Source organism: Trachurus japonicus, chromosome 21 (genome assembly GCF_045865225.1).
Source record: "Trachurus japonicus isolate A0001 chromosome 21, Traja_1.0".
NCBI classification, from domain to species: Eukaryota; Metazoa; Chordata; class Actinopteri; order Carangiformes; family Carangidae; genus Trachurus; species Trachurus japonicus.
Window position 1 is genome coordinate 19630165 of NC_140927.1, and position 15139 is coordinate 19645303.

Sequence of the window (15139 nt, forward strand, 5' to 3'; positions counted from 1 at the left end):
CTGTCTCACCTCAATGGAAATGCTTCCCTTATCTGTCCTCACCTGCAGCCAAAAGTGTCTGCTATAAAGAAGGTCTCTTCATACGTTTCTGGTATGTTGAAATATTGTAGTAACATGTACAAGCGCTGGTATTTACCGGCCATTTCAATGCATCTTGCGTCACGTTTCACATTATATTTGGTTAACCAACTTCATTCAAACCATGCAGTTAATGCCTTAGTAGGCCTTTTCTTTTCATGTCCTGACAGGCCCTGAATTAGAAAATAGCCTGAGAAATAACCACGGCCGGATGACATGCAACATTTATAAGCGTTTAGTAAGCTTTGTCTTGATCCGTTGTACAGTAGACACAGCATTTTTTGTAAAATGGCTGGGTTGTGTAGCAACCGGCTCCATGGCTCTGTCAGCTGCAGGCAGAGCCATTTCTATCACTAAATGGGATAATTCTTTAGTGATTGAGTGAATTGATCCTTCAATGCAACCAGAACAGCACTTCTACTCCAGCAGTAAATATCCAAGCTTATCTCCTCAAACAATTAATTATTTATGGGCCTGGGTTAGAAGTAAACAAACATCCATAATGTGCTGAAAACACACAAAAGGATTATAGTAAGTGCAAAAACGTGGACAACTTTCTGAGAAACCCACAAACACATGAAGTTAGCACATCACCTGACTTGTGCAGATGGAGGTAAACACGGCCACTCCCATATTTATTAGATGCCTCACATTGGTAGAGGCCATCCTTGCTAGCAATGTCCAGTGTTGAGCCCTGTACAACAGCTGCAGATGATGACTGGTCAGGCCTGAAGCAGAAAAACAAGACAGTTCAGTAACCAGACTAAACTGGCAGCAACAGAGCAAAAAAAACATTGACAGGTCATTCTTTCCTCTACTCAATATCCTCGCTCTAAAACGGTCTCCTCCACACAATTTTCCAAATGGCTGCTCAGTCTGGAAAACCCCTTATCCTCCCACAGGCAGGCCTGTTCAAGTCACTGAACTTAAAGGTTGAGTAAGATTACCAGAACAACAACAGAAAAAGAATTCCAGCAGTCGATTGCCAGACTGTTGCTAGGTAAAACGGGCCGTTGCTAGGGACTCCACCCTGATCAGAGGACAACAGAGGAGAACTATGCAGGATTTTTTATGGAAAAGCAATACTTTCATTCTGTACCCCTCTAAACGCCCACTGGATGTATTATTTTTGAAAAAATATAGCTTTTAATAAATATTCTACATATTCAACCTTTAATAATCAACAAACTTGTGTGTGGAGACTACTTGTGTGTACTGCATCAGCAATGTGAATTCCCATTCCCGCATGTTGTGCTGTTGAATCCTAACTCAACACATCACTCTGCCTCTGAATGAGTTGTGACAGTCCTGCAGTTGCTTCTACCTTCACATGAAGGCTCATAGGATAAGACTGTTTGAACGTTCAACAATGAGGTGAGGATCACAGAAGATCTGTTTCTAATAGCAACACAAAGTTAAAAGAACCTCATGAAAGGCAACTCCTGTCACACACATATTCTCACTCTTACACACTGTTACGGTCACTTGCGTAGGTGAGAAGGGGGGCTGCCATATTGTGTAATGTTTTGATTGGTTGCCTGGTTACCTGTCCGCTTAAGTCTGACGTGAGCAGAAGGAGCAAGGAATGCTGGGAAAACGCCAAAGTGAGAGCCGCGTGGAGACGAGGCTGCAGCCCCGCTGAGTAGTCAAGGGAACTTGATGATGAGAAAGGACACGTTTCACCTCAAGATTGAATTATTGTTTAGTTATTGTCTCGTCTAAACACAAATGAACTGACATAGTCACGACCGCATGACGATGGACGGAGGTCGATACGCGCAGGACACTGGAGGCTGGAGCTGCACGCCGGTCTGCCCGGGGGGGGGGGGGGACTCGCCGACCAAGCTACCGGTGATGGGCGAGAAGCAGCCAGTGAGTCAAACATTATACTATATGGCAGCGAACCCCCACCAGACTCCAGGTTTTAGTAATAGAAATATGTGCACCTGTGTCAGCCCTGAAGCCTAGACGTGTTAGAGCCTTAATTGTGAAACTTAACTTGCCAGGGTGGCGCGTGGTCGCGACACACACATATATTCTCCATCCACTTTCATTCTCCTTCCATATATTCAGCATTCAGCATTATGTTTACATATGGTGACCACGCGATTTTGTATTAGTGTCCGCATGTTTAGTGATTATTGATATTCACAGTAGCGTCTGAGTGGTCAGCGCATGGTCAGCGTCGAGAAGCTTGACGTGCTAGCAACAGTAACTAAGGGGAGGCGGGGATTTATGAAAAATGTCCGGTTTTCCTGTCCACACACGAAGCTGAAACCGGAGTTTTCGAAAAAGTTCACCCTGGACTCCGGTTACAAAAAACTCCGGTTACGTGTGGACGAAAGGCCAAACCGTGTAGAGAAACACAGGGTTTCAAAAATACCCGGGTTCGTGTGGACGGGGCCTCATTCTCACTCGCATTTCACATTCATCTAAAAAAAAAAAAATATATATATATATATATATATTGAACTATATATATATATATATATGTATACATGCATTTACTCTTACACACGTGCATTCTTTAATTTCACTCACATACACTCTGAGAAAGCAGGAGAGTGGATACCGAGGGAGGAGTGAAACACAACGTGGAGTTTAATTAATCAGGACATTCCTCAATGGAAGGGATTTAACTGATGGTGCTCTGAAAGTAGCACCATGTGAACAGACAGATGCAGATGAATTAAGGACGGTAATAGGTCCGATGCCAACATTAAAATGTTTCACAAGACACCAGTGGCATCCTGAAGTGCCCTCCATGCTTATGTTCACCTCCAAGACCTGAACATGATTCTGTTTCAGCTTCTCAGCCATTCAGAGTTACAACGAACCCTGCATAGCGCCACCTACTGTATTGGAGTATGTAAACATAAATTACCTGCCTTCCGTTTCATTCACACATACATACATTCTTCTCTTACATACATTCATACCTATGAGAGTGAAAATACATTTATGAGATACAAATGTATGAATGTGTGAGTAAAAAGTATAAATGTGTGAGTGAAAATATGTGTAAGGAGAATATGTGTGTGTGCCCTAAGTTATTCCACCTAGCCTTTATTTGTGAATGTTAGTCAAGACTCAAGTCTGTTAAACAGGACACAGCTGTGTTTATAGGTTTTATCAGACCATGCACCAGTGGTAGTCTTTCATTACCCCAGAGGCTGCATCAACATTGGACACTGTTTGTCTTGTCATCATAAAAAAAGGTGAACTTGTCACTGTCAATGACAAAAAAGCCTTGTCTGTTTTCTAAGAAATTTCCATATTGTGACAACTGTACCTGACTGTTGACCAGGTAAATTCTGGAGGTGGGTTGGCTTCAGCCACACAATCAACTGAGTTTTGGGAAGTGTAATTAACGGTTACTTCTCCAGGTGGATCTGCAAGAAACAGAGAGAGAATCACAGCCATTGTTGTAGCTGAGAAAGTACTGGTACTATTACAGTATCACAATAAACACAGTGTTTGGATCCGTGATGCAAGCTGATAATAAAACTATGGGCCTCTTTGTTTTAGATAGATAGATAGATAGATAGATAGATAGATAGATAGATAGATAGATAGATAGATAGATAGATAGATAGATAGATAGATAGATAGATAGATAGATAGATTTTACTTTATTGATCCCAAGTTACCCCCAATTACAGTGCAGCAGCAGCATTACACAGACACACAGTGACGATAACAACATATAGTATATGAATATAAAGAACAAACTATACATAATAAAATAGCAATAGCAAATAAAACTAGAAAATTTCCTCTGGGAAATTTTGATAGGCCCACAGGGGGCTACTGCCGGGCATTCCATCTCTGTCAACATGGGAATCAAACCCAGGATCTTAAGGTCAAGACTGAGCTGATCAAATAGACACATGATCATCTTTCTATAAGCACTGATATGGAGGAGCTGTAATCACATTAGGTTACCTGTGTGTATCTGTGTGTGTGTATCTGATGTATACGCTGCGGTCCATCAAGCACATCAGGACGGCAGTGTATCACCCAGAGAGTAGGCTAATGGGGGGGTGGAAAGACTGAATAAAACTCTCAAAAATGGTATCCGACAATCTGTTGGACTGGTAGGTTATGCGCTGCAATTGACAGGTTACTGTGTCTTTAAGGTTTACAGCAGTGATTTACGGCAAGATCGTAAAATGTAAGGTGTGCGTCAGTTCAGTAAAGCGCTACAAATGGAGCAACACATTGTGGTCATTGAGTCCTGCACAAACACAATAGTCTGAGTGACTGAGAAATTGGTAGGATGACCTGAACAATGTGTTATTATCTGTAACACACACGGACAAACGGGACTGCATTGGTACATGAAACATGATATTACGTTTATTAAACTATGCCTGTCCTGAAACCTCCCGCTTGCTCCTGTGGTTATCTCTCTCTCAAGTGTATGCATAGACGTGAGTTTGTGTACCTGTCTGTATGTGTGTGTATCTACCTGAGCATGGGAGTTGCTTCACTTACCCGCTCCGTAGTTACCGCTTCTAGGCCTGGTACGACCCGGCACGACTGGACTCGGCGAGGCCGTAGCTCAGGGCGTCCCCGTCGCTACACGGCCACAGCAGCTCCACAGCCGGCCAGCTCGCTCGACTCGGCACTTGGTTCTTAGTTCATTTGGTGTGTGACTTCGGTGCGGTGTGTAGGTGTGTGTTTGTCGCCAGCATGGTCTCTCCTCGTGGAGACCTGCTGCTCTTCGTCTCGAAACCCCGGAAGTCGTCTCCCACTTCCTCCGCTAGCCCAGGTGATATTGGTCAACCAAACTCCGCCCACTCATTAGGTTAAGTGAGCTACCTCCCATCTCGTGATATGTTTCTGTGTTGTGCATTTGTGGATCAGTCTACCTTGACCTCACCTGGCCCTTACACTTCACCTGCTTCACATCTCCCAGGGGAGTTCATAACATTATCTATCTGGACAAAAGAGGTAACTGTTAGCTTTGTGTTAAAGCAGAAGTAAGTGATATATTTGTGTTAATATAAGTCTTAAATAGTTATATCTTCCGACAGCAATCACTTACATAGAGTGTTTGGTCTGAAACACGGGTCTGTCAGTCACTCTGCTCTGCTCTGAGCCGAGGAGAAAACATTTATCGTATCCTACCGTTTTTATCCAATGAGGAGAGAGAACGGCATGCAGGGCTGTGTGTGCAGCCAAGGAACGCCGTGAATGTGGCGACGTAGGGGCGAGGACTGTTATGGTGCGTTCAAGGAAACTCGTATTTTTCCGACCGTGAAGTCGTACCAGTTCGATCTGGTACGAGTTCACCGGTCGGAAGTTACGAGTGGCCGTTATAGTGACTTTCACAGGTAAAACAGGTCGGAAAAACACGAGTGGGTTGCCTGGAACGCTACAAAGTCGTAAGTTGTGACTTGAAGCTGTAATTTACGATTTCAAAAGCCTGCCTGGAACGCAGCATTAGCGAAAACGACCGGACCACTTACTTCTGCTTTAATGCTGTTACTTTGCTAAATTGTAAAACTGTTTTTGTCTTGTCTGTGTTTATGCTGGAGCGCGCCCTATAAGGAAGGTCTGTATTCACTTGGACCATGCGACTCTCCTGATATGGTCTGTTTTGCTGCTTCAGAACAAAAACATGTGGGAAAGTAACTATTTTTATACTCACAGTGGACTCGTATGGTGACAGGCAGTGTTTTCTCTTTGGGCGGCGCCGGAGTGGTGATAACACACTGGACTTGAACACCGTTGATTTCTCTGGTAGGAACCCCCCACAGTGAGCTCACTGTGGTGGTTGTATTGTTGACATTTAGCGTGGAGTGGTTTGTTGTTCTCACTTTTCCTGCCAGAGAATCAGTTTTCCACGTCACCATGGCAGCAGGCTTGGACCCAGCAGCTGTGCAGGTAGCTAAGGAAACCTCTTCATCCCCCACAAAAGGAACATTAGCTTCCACATGTGTGACCGGAGGCACTATGGGATTATTGCACACAAATAAACATCAACATGTAAGCAAAACAAAACACTTCTCTCACAATCACTCACTGAAGATGTTGTAGTATACCAAGGATATTTAGATGTATCTCAGCCTTGTGATTTCCAGAAGGGAACAAAGTGAAGATGCAGGTGTAGACGCCTTCATCCAGCAATGTGACGTCAGATAACTTGAGAGATCCATTCTTCTCAGCCAAGTTTCCAGCAAATTTAAATCGATCATCATGTCCATTGACGTATTTTGGTCCGCCTTCAGTCAGAATTGTATAAAAATTGTCATTCTTAGGTTTTCCTCTTGTCCTCCTCTGCCATGAGATCTGGGTGAGGTCCTCAGTGCCGTCGATGAGTTTGCAGGGTAAAACTATGGTCTCTTTAATCACCACAGTCTGGTCTCCTCCTAGGACCTGGACAGCTGTAAGAGGCATAAAAACTCATCAGCTTGGTTGGTTTGGTGATTGGTAATCACAAACATGACTGGTAATTTCAGCCTGATGAGGTGTTTCCTTGCTTCACAGATACAAAGGAGGGCCTGCTATGGTTATGGCACAACCATACCAACCAACAATGTCAGGTATAAATCCCCATAATAATGAAAAAGAACATATCCCAGCCAAAACCATATTTCGCCATCGAGGCTGGAACTTTCTTATATACCGCTACCAATACTAATAAATTTCCACGATTCTCGATTTTCACAATACTTAGGTAGTGTTTTGCCTGAAGGAAGACTTTCCCATTTCCCATGAGCACCAGCGCGTAGCGCCGTAAACATCCTGATCTCCCGGTGCATGGAAATTAACAGAAGACGTCCAAACTAAATTTCTGTTACCAGGGCATCATACACACAGTAAACACACATAGGCTGTATTCGAAAACCGCATACTATACTGCTAGTACGTACTGATTTGGCCAAAATGTAGTATGCAATATGCAAACAAAAGTAAAATCTGCAGTATGTGAAAAGTTCCCGGATGTCGTACTGATTCGGAAAATATTTCCAGTATGCATCTGACCAGTCTACATCGCGTACTGTATCCCACAATGCAATGTGCCCCTGACGTCTAACTGTAACCAAAGATGGTAGTGTAGCCGTGTACCGTAACTATAGTTTGATAAAATAAAACTTAATGCAGACTGATTGGTTCATTGTAAAATATTTATTTATTTTTTGGAAATGTGGTGATTTCTGTACATACAGAGCCCCGAGGCAGCGCTGCTCTTCTGTCCAATAGCTACACACAGGAAGCTGAATGATAGACTGAATCTAGACGTTTCAGAGTTGAGGCAGCAGCATGTCTATAGATATCACCATAATCAATGACGGACATAAACACTGCTTCAATTATTAATTTTCTTGAGAGCATTGGAAAGCAAGATTTGTTTCTGTACAGAAAACCAATTTTTTTGTCTCAACTTTAAGATAAGTTCATTAATATGATATTTGAACGAGAAATTCTCATCTAGCCAGATCCCAAGATATTTGTACTCCTTGACTCTCTCAATTTCTGAGCCAGTTTTGGTGTAAAGATGGATACTATTGTAATCAACATTTTTGGATCGGGTAAACAACATATATTTTGTCTTGCTTGCATTAAGCACCAGTTTATGTTTGATTAATGATTCCTGAAAAGAATTAAAAGCAGTTTGCAAGTTGTCGATGGCTGTGTCGTCCGCATAAAAATGGACATTACAACCATTTAAAGAAGGAATAATATCATTGATATAAAGAGTAAAAAGCAATGGACCCAAGACTGACCCTTGTGGTACACCTCCCGTAACAGTCAAAAAATCTTTTTTTGTATGGCCAAGCTTAACAAATTGATGCCTGTCAGCCAAGTAGCTCTGAAACCAAGCACACGCAATATCATCCAACCCCATTGTCTCTAATTTTCTCAGGAGCAGATGATGATCAACTGTATCAAATGCTTTAGATAAATCTATAAATAGAGCAGCACAGTGATACCTCCTGTCTAAAGCTGAAATTATATCGTTTGTCACCAGTGTGATTGCTGAGATTGTGCTATGGTTGGCCCTGAAACCAGACTGATATGGATTTAAGAGTGAGTGGTCTGAAATAAAAAGCTTAAGTTGAGAGCTGACCAAGGATTCCATAATTTTTGCCAGACAAGGTAGTTTGGAAATAGGGCGATAGTTATTCAAATTATCTCTATCTCCACCTTTATGTAAGGGGACCACATGTGCTGATTTCCATTGTTTCGGAAATTTTCCAGTTGAAATGGATAGATTAAAAATGTCTGTTAATTTCTGGGTGACGATTGGTGCTGCTATTTTTAAGAAAAAGGAATCCAGATTGTCCTCACCGGTAGAGCACTTAGGATTTATGGCCTGTAATTCATCAAGCACCTCACTGCAAGTGAATGGGTGGAAGGAGAAACTAGAGGTGTGAACCTTGGGGGACTTAGCAGTACAGCTGCCTGAATCGAAGTTGTTGAGGTGGAGTTCCGGATACTCCTTATCAAATAAGGTTGCAGCTTCTGCAAAGTGTTTGTTTAAAACATGGCATATTTCAGCCTCATTTAGTGCGACCGGGTTCCCAATTTCATTGTTTAGTAGTGGGATTTTAGCAATCTTATTTTTATTTTTATCCATATTTACTGCTTTCCAGAACAATGTTGGGTTTGAGGAGGAGCTAGTGATGAGATTCAGGTAATAATTTGATTTTGATTTTCTCAGGGCTGAAGTACATTTATTCCTAAGTTGTCTAAAGCGTAACCAGTGTGAAGGATCACTTGAACGTCTTGCTCGGGACCAGGCTTTATCCCTCTCACAGAGTAGGGCTGATAGCTCCTTATTAAACCAGGGTGCTATCCTATCTTTAATTCTAAACCTCTTGAGAGGGGCAAGTTTATCAACAATAGAAATAAAGGTATCGGCAAAAGAGCAACCTGAGCATCACTGTTGTTCACTGCAAGATTGGCAAAAATATGTGCTACATCATTACAGAAGAGTTGCTCATCAAAAGTTTTTGTATTCCTCTTTCTGACGATGTGAGATCCCATCTTTTCTAATTTTGCACTTCTCACACATGCTATGGGGCAGTGATCACTGCTACCCAGCCCAAAAACTCCAGTACCAGCTATCTTATCGACTCTATTAGAGAAAATAAGATCAATTAGTGATGATTTTGATTGGTCCTTCATATTGGGTCTTGTAGGTTCACTGATAAATTGAGTTAAATTAAAGTTGTGAAATAAATCTCTCATATAATCTGAGGTGCCACTCAGCCAGTTCACATTAAAATCACCCACAACAATCATTTCTAAATTTACATACTTTGAGATTAATTCTGCCAATGTATCTAAAGAATTAGCACTGGCACAATTGTTAGATTGCATCAATGAGACCAACATTTATCTCCTAAAAATAATTTAACCAGCCGGTGGTAAACCTCTAAAAACCTGCGGGTAAGTTAATTAGCGATCGTTTTCTCTCCCGAGATGACGGCGTAAACTGGCCGGCTGAGCAGCTCTCCAGACCGGCCGCCGCCTCTGTGATGGCCCGGTCATTGCGGAGCTTCACTTCTCTGAAAAACATCGGAGCAAACTTCTAAACAGCCGTCATTTGGATAAACTGGCCGTATATTTGGGATCTTAACTGTTACTTTGTCGCATGAAAAAATATTAAAACTTAACCCTCATACCTGATGTGGACATTTTTGTCCACTAGGGGGCGCATTTTCTCCACACTGGAAATAGTGATCCTCATCGTGTTTGGTCAGGTTGTGTATTTTTTGACTATTTTAAACACTCATCATATTCTATGCATTTTTTCTATTGTTATGCAAAATACACCTTAAAGGTTCTTGAGGCAGGATTTGTGAAGAAATGCACATGCGTTTAAGTTTTTTACTGCTAATGGGCGATGAAGCGTTCAAAACCAAAAAGAATGAGCCCACTCGCGTATCTCTCTGTTGCCTTGAACAGGCTGTGTGCTGCAAAATGCACTGCAATTCTGGGTCCGAATTTCCATCACTGTCCTGTGGATGTGACGTCAAATGACGCTGCATGCGCGTCCTCAACAGCTTTGGCTTTCCACCGCTTGCGACCAGCGGCGGTCGGCGGATGTCTTGCAGCCTAAACAGTCATGTGAGCAGCGAGTAGAGAAATAACATCACTTTCTTAAATTTTTATATTTTTTCATGCGAGAAAGTGACAGTTTAGATTCCCAATCTGTTGTCAGTTTATCCATATAACGTCTGTAAGTATGTAGATTTGGAGGAGTGCAGAGCCACACACGAGCGGCAGCAGCGGCTCGTCACAGAGGCTGCAGCTGGGGAGCTGCGCTCATCGGCCGGGCAACCTCTGTCCTCCTCCCACGGAAGAAAACGAGCCGAGTAACTTACCCACAGGTTTTTTAGAGGTTTTCTGTCGGCTGGTTGAATTATTTTTAGGAGATAAATGCTGGTCTCGTTGATGATCTAACAATTGTGGCAGTCGCATTAGTTCATTTGAATGAAAAGTGAAGCTTCAGGTGTGTGTGAGCAGCGCAGCCTTGGGGCTCTGAGGTGAAGTATTTTTAGGCTGAGTTATTGCAGCCTAGGATGATCTATGATGAGCAGCAATATCAGTTTTTAAAGCTTTGTAGTTTTTCTGCTATGGCAGAATAAAGAAAAAGCTCCCATAGACTTCCATTATAATACATTTGCATTAGAATCTATGGGAGATTAGATAGATAGATAGATAGATAGATAGATAGATAGATAGATAGATAGATAGATAGATAGATAGATAGATAGATAGATAGATAGATAGATAGATAGATAGATAGATAGATAGATAGATAGATAGATAGATAGAGGCCGCTCCAGAGAAAAATACTTAGTTAAAGAAATAAATAGGATACAAGGAGGAAAATATATGACAAAATATATCCTGCAATGTCTAGACAATATACACAACAAAGAAGCAACCTAGATATAAGTTAAAAGTTAAATACAGCATACACACACACAAATACGCGCGCACACACACACGTATGCACACATGCGCAAACACACACACACACGTACGCGCACGCACATACACACGCATGCGAGTACACACACTTTTCTTCAGATTTTATGTGATTTTACGGTGGACCCCAGGAAGATTAGTGGCTGCTGTGCAGCTGCTAATGGGGATCCAATTAAAATAGAAAAAGAGAGGGTTGCCCGCACACTCTTAAAGGAGGTCACAGTGATTTATTTAGCACTTGCACAAACGTTTTCGACCATGTGTGGTCTTCTTCAGGTGCCAACAGAACAAAGGAACGCTCCAATTAAAATAAACATAAAATAAACACGCACGTACATGTATGCACACAAATGTACGCACACACGCGTAAACACATGCATACACACACATACACACAACACACACACAGACAAAACACACACACCATCTCTTTGATGAAAGTTGAAAGAAATGACCTGTGTGACCCCTGTGTGACCCCAGTGATGTTGTGAGGTCGGCGTGCCATGACTACCAACCTTACGTACATGTGTTTGTGTGTGTGTGTGTGTGTGTGTGTGCGCGCGTGTGCATGTGTGTGTGTGCGCATGCCGGTACAATCGTGTCATATTACGTGCGCACCTATCAACTGGACGTGTCACACCCGCGTGCTTTGGCGCCTGTGCAGCAGACAGCGCCTGACATGTAATGTAGTTTCCTCATTGACTTATAATTGCCCCCCGTTCACGCACACGTTCACGCGTGATGACTGCTGCACGCCGGTAATCACACTACGCGTAGTGACCACGTGTAACATTCATGCGTTTTTTAGCGAACGGACGCATTAACGCTCGCGTGAAGCTGATTGAACATTTTTGTCAGGCGCTCACGCGTACGCGGAAACGACGTGTGCAAACTGTGTCACGCGTGACAAGAAGCTGCGTTCGTATGAAGCAGATTGTGCACGTCTGTCTGTCACTGTTTGACTAATGTTGTTAGGCGTTCACACACGCGTGCGGTCGCAGAATCTATTGCTGCGCAGCCGGAAGTTGATCTGCCCGGTGCGCACTACTACGTGTAACGTGACGCGTAGTGTAATTGTTCTGTGTTTCATTTTCATCCAGTAGATGGTGCAATCAATCCAATACGAGATACAGATATATAGGCTGTTGCATGACATGATTTATTTGTTCAATGAAGACAGAGAGAATAATCCGTGTCCCAGCTGGCCACAGCGGCCGGCCGGAGCCACTCTCTCCACACCTTGCGTCTGAGCCGCTGTGCACCGTGATCCATATGCCACCCCCAGGTCACGCTGCTGCTCCGCCCCGCTGACCAGGCAGCTCGCAGCGGCCTCGTCCTCCAGCGCTCCACAGCGGCAGTGGCGGCTGCGGCGACGTCGCTCCCCGATCCGGGACGGAGCGATCCGCTGTAGGAGGCGGCCGCTGCGAGCTGCCTGCTCCGCGGGGCGGATCAGCAGCGTGACCCGGGGAACTCTGGTGCACGGCAGGGATGGCATGGACCACGGAGCTCCGGCCGGGGGGTGGGGGTGGGCGGACGCAAACGGGGGGTGTGGAGAGAGCTGCTCCGGGACCTGGCCGCTGTGGAGTGATGTTTCCAAATATCATAATAACAAAACAATAAAAAAAAAGTCAAAGACTTAATTTTCCACGTTATTCTGTTTTTGTTTTAAAACAGAATAACAGAAAAAACAACGTTGTTTTTTTTTTTTTTTTGGTTTTGAAACAGAAAAACGAAAGAGTTCTGTTTCTGTTTCTTTTACTTTGCTTACACATGGCCTGCAGACTCAAATGAATACAAACATTTGTAAGTTAACCACGCCCCCCGCACGTAATCAGTTCATTGACAACTGCTGGGACAGCTGGAGATGTGCGTTAGGTTTGTGCACCTGAATAGCTGCAACACACTCCCGGCCGACTCCCACTTTTTTTACACTTTATTAATAATTATACTGTAACAAAACTGTCAAGCCATCAGGAAGGTTGAAATTGAAATATCAATGCAGAATCAGTGTCAACCATGGAGCATAAAAAGACATGACATCACTGAGCCTCCTCCTGTCTATAATATAATTATCTCATGGGTCTTTTCCTTTCTCCTTCTCCTTCTCCCCATAGGGTGCGTGCGGGTGTGCGTGCGGGTGTGCGTGTATGTGTGAGAGTGTGCGTGCATGTATACGTGTGTGTGTGTGTGTGTGTGTGCATGTAGCCTATGTGCGCGCGTGTGTGCATGCATGTGTATGTATGATAATCTCCCATACATTCTAATGTAAATTTATTATAATTGAAGTCTATGGGAGCTTTTTCTTATATCTGCCATAGCAGAAAAACTAAAGCTTTAAAAACTGATATTGCTGCTCATCATAGATCATCCCAGGCTGCAATAATTCCCCCCTAGAGTATTTCAATTGGCATTGCATTTATTGAAAATATAGCAGTTTTTGTGTGTGTGTGTGTTTTTTTTTTTTTTTTTTACAGAAATTGGCGTTTACATCAAATACACCAGAATTTAAAGGGTTAAACTTTTGAAAATAATTTAAAACTTGGTATTTATGATCAGAACTGAAGTGGAATAAAAGATGTATGAAAAAATGGGAAAAGAATATTAATGTATGCCATTTTTAGGTTGTTTAAAGGGTGGACAAAATGTCCACTTTCAGAAATTAAAGCAGAAGTGAGTTTTTTTTTTTTAAATCAGACATAGCAAAAAAATTAAAAATCCCAGAAAATCAATGTTGTCATGTTGTTATCATTGACATAGACTACAATAATCCCCCCTAGAGTATTTCACTTTGCATTGCATTTATTGAAAATATAACAGTTTTTGTGTTTTTGTTTTTTTTTTACAGAAATTGGCGTTTACATCATATACACCAAACTTTAAAGGGTTAAACTTTTGAAAATAATTAAAAACTTGGTATTTATGATCAGACCTGAAGTGGAATAAAACATTTATGGAAAAAAAAAGGGGAAAAAATATTAATATTCCGTTTTTAGGTTGTTTAAAAAGTGGACAAAAATTAAGGTATTTTTGTCATCAGGTATGAGGCTTAATAAAGTTACGTAATAACAGTGCTCGAGCGGGAAATAAAACCGCTTTTGCCTGTTTTACAGCCACCGCTACCGGTTGCCGCAAAATGCATTCTGGGAAACTTGTATAGCGGTGTGAACGGCGTCGGTCTGCTGAAGTAGCATACTGAATCCCACTTTCAGTATGCAGTATAGAAGTATACGCAGTATGTAGGCAGTACGGTAGTATGTGGTAACAGCCATACACAATCCGACGGAAGGGTGCCGCATTGCCTGCTCCCTCCTCCTCGTGACTCGCGAAAGTGAAAGTGAAACTTAAATGAGGGCCGGTGTTGTGCCGTCGTATGCACCCTTGCCGTGAAAAGCACCCCCTCGCGGGAGCGCGCTTGAGCCGCTCCGCTGTTGGAAAAGTGAAGCAATTCGCCTCAATATCGCAAACAAACACTGGGGGAAATGCTGCCTCGTGATTTAATGATTTGTGAAGGGAATAGAAGGGAATGGCATTGGTTCGCGGGAGTTATTGAGCTCTAATGCTCAGTATAAAATATATAAAAATTAATATAACAATTACATGTGTTCAAATGCAATAAAAACAGGTGAGAGTCATAGAGGAGGCTTAGATCTTCTGTTCTGTGTTGATTTTGAGCAAATAGGTCACATGACCTGGGAGTTATTGAGCTCTAATGCTCATATTTACAGTATAAAATATATTAAAATTAATATAAAATATTGCATGTGTTCAAATGCAATAACAAAGGAGTGTATCATAGAGCAGGCTTGGCTAAATATTATGTAGCTTTTCCTGCAATTCAGGTTCATTTAGGTTAACAACAATAACATTCTGATCTAGAATGTGGCCTGCAATGAAAAGGTAAAGGTGAAGGAATTTGAAGTGCACTGATTGTCATGTGTTTCTCAATATTAAAGGATATGCTCTCTCTGTCTTGTTTTTAAGATATGAAATATTTTTCATGCTGCTTAATAAAATTAAATACAATAAATATATCCACATCTGTAGCCTACGCTGTTTAAAGTACCTGATGCTGGGATAAAAGAGGCAGGGCAGGGCTGTGTTTTTCTAC

General features: G+C 42.4%; 1 protein-coding gene across 1 annotated transcript; it reads right to left on the reverse strand.

Annotated features, from left to right (window-relative positions):
- Positions 1–324: 324 nt before the first annotated feature.
- Positions 325–12526, reverse strand: LOC146965117 (nectin-2-like). Its single transcript, XM_085766210.1, has 5 exons — positions 12271–12526; positions 6129–6470; positions 5735–6037; positions 3371–3470; positions 325–806 (listed from the first exon to the last, which is right to left on the reverse strand). Exons 1-5 carry the CDS (start codon positions 12524–12526, stop codon positions 605–607), a joined length of 1203 nt encoding a protein of 400 aa, XP_085622336.1. The 3' UTR covers positions 325–604.
- Positions 12527–15139: the final 2613 nt, after the last annotated feature.

What these genes read in the sequence shown, in the direction of transcription:
- LOC146965117 (XM_085766210.1), bottom strand. Translation starts at nt 12,526, where the DNA reads ATGCCATCCCTGCCGTGCACCAGAGTTCCCCGGGTCACGCTGCTGATC. An exon ending in CACAGCGGCTCAGACGCAAG is followed by an intron (nt 6,471 to 12,270) that starts GTGTGGAGAGAG and finishes TGCCTCTTACAG; the next exon opens with CTGTCCAGGTCCTAGGAGGA. An exon ending in GATACATCTAAATATCCTTG is followed by an intron (nt 6,038 to 6,128) that starts GTATACTACAAC and finishes ATAATCCCATAG; the next exon opens with TGCCTCCGGTCACACATGTG.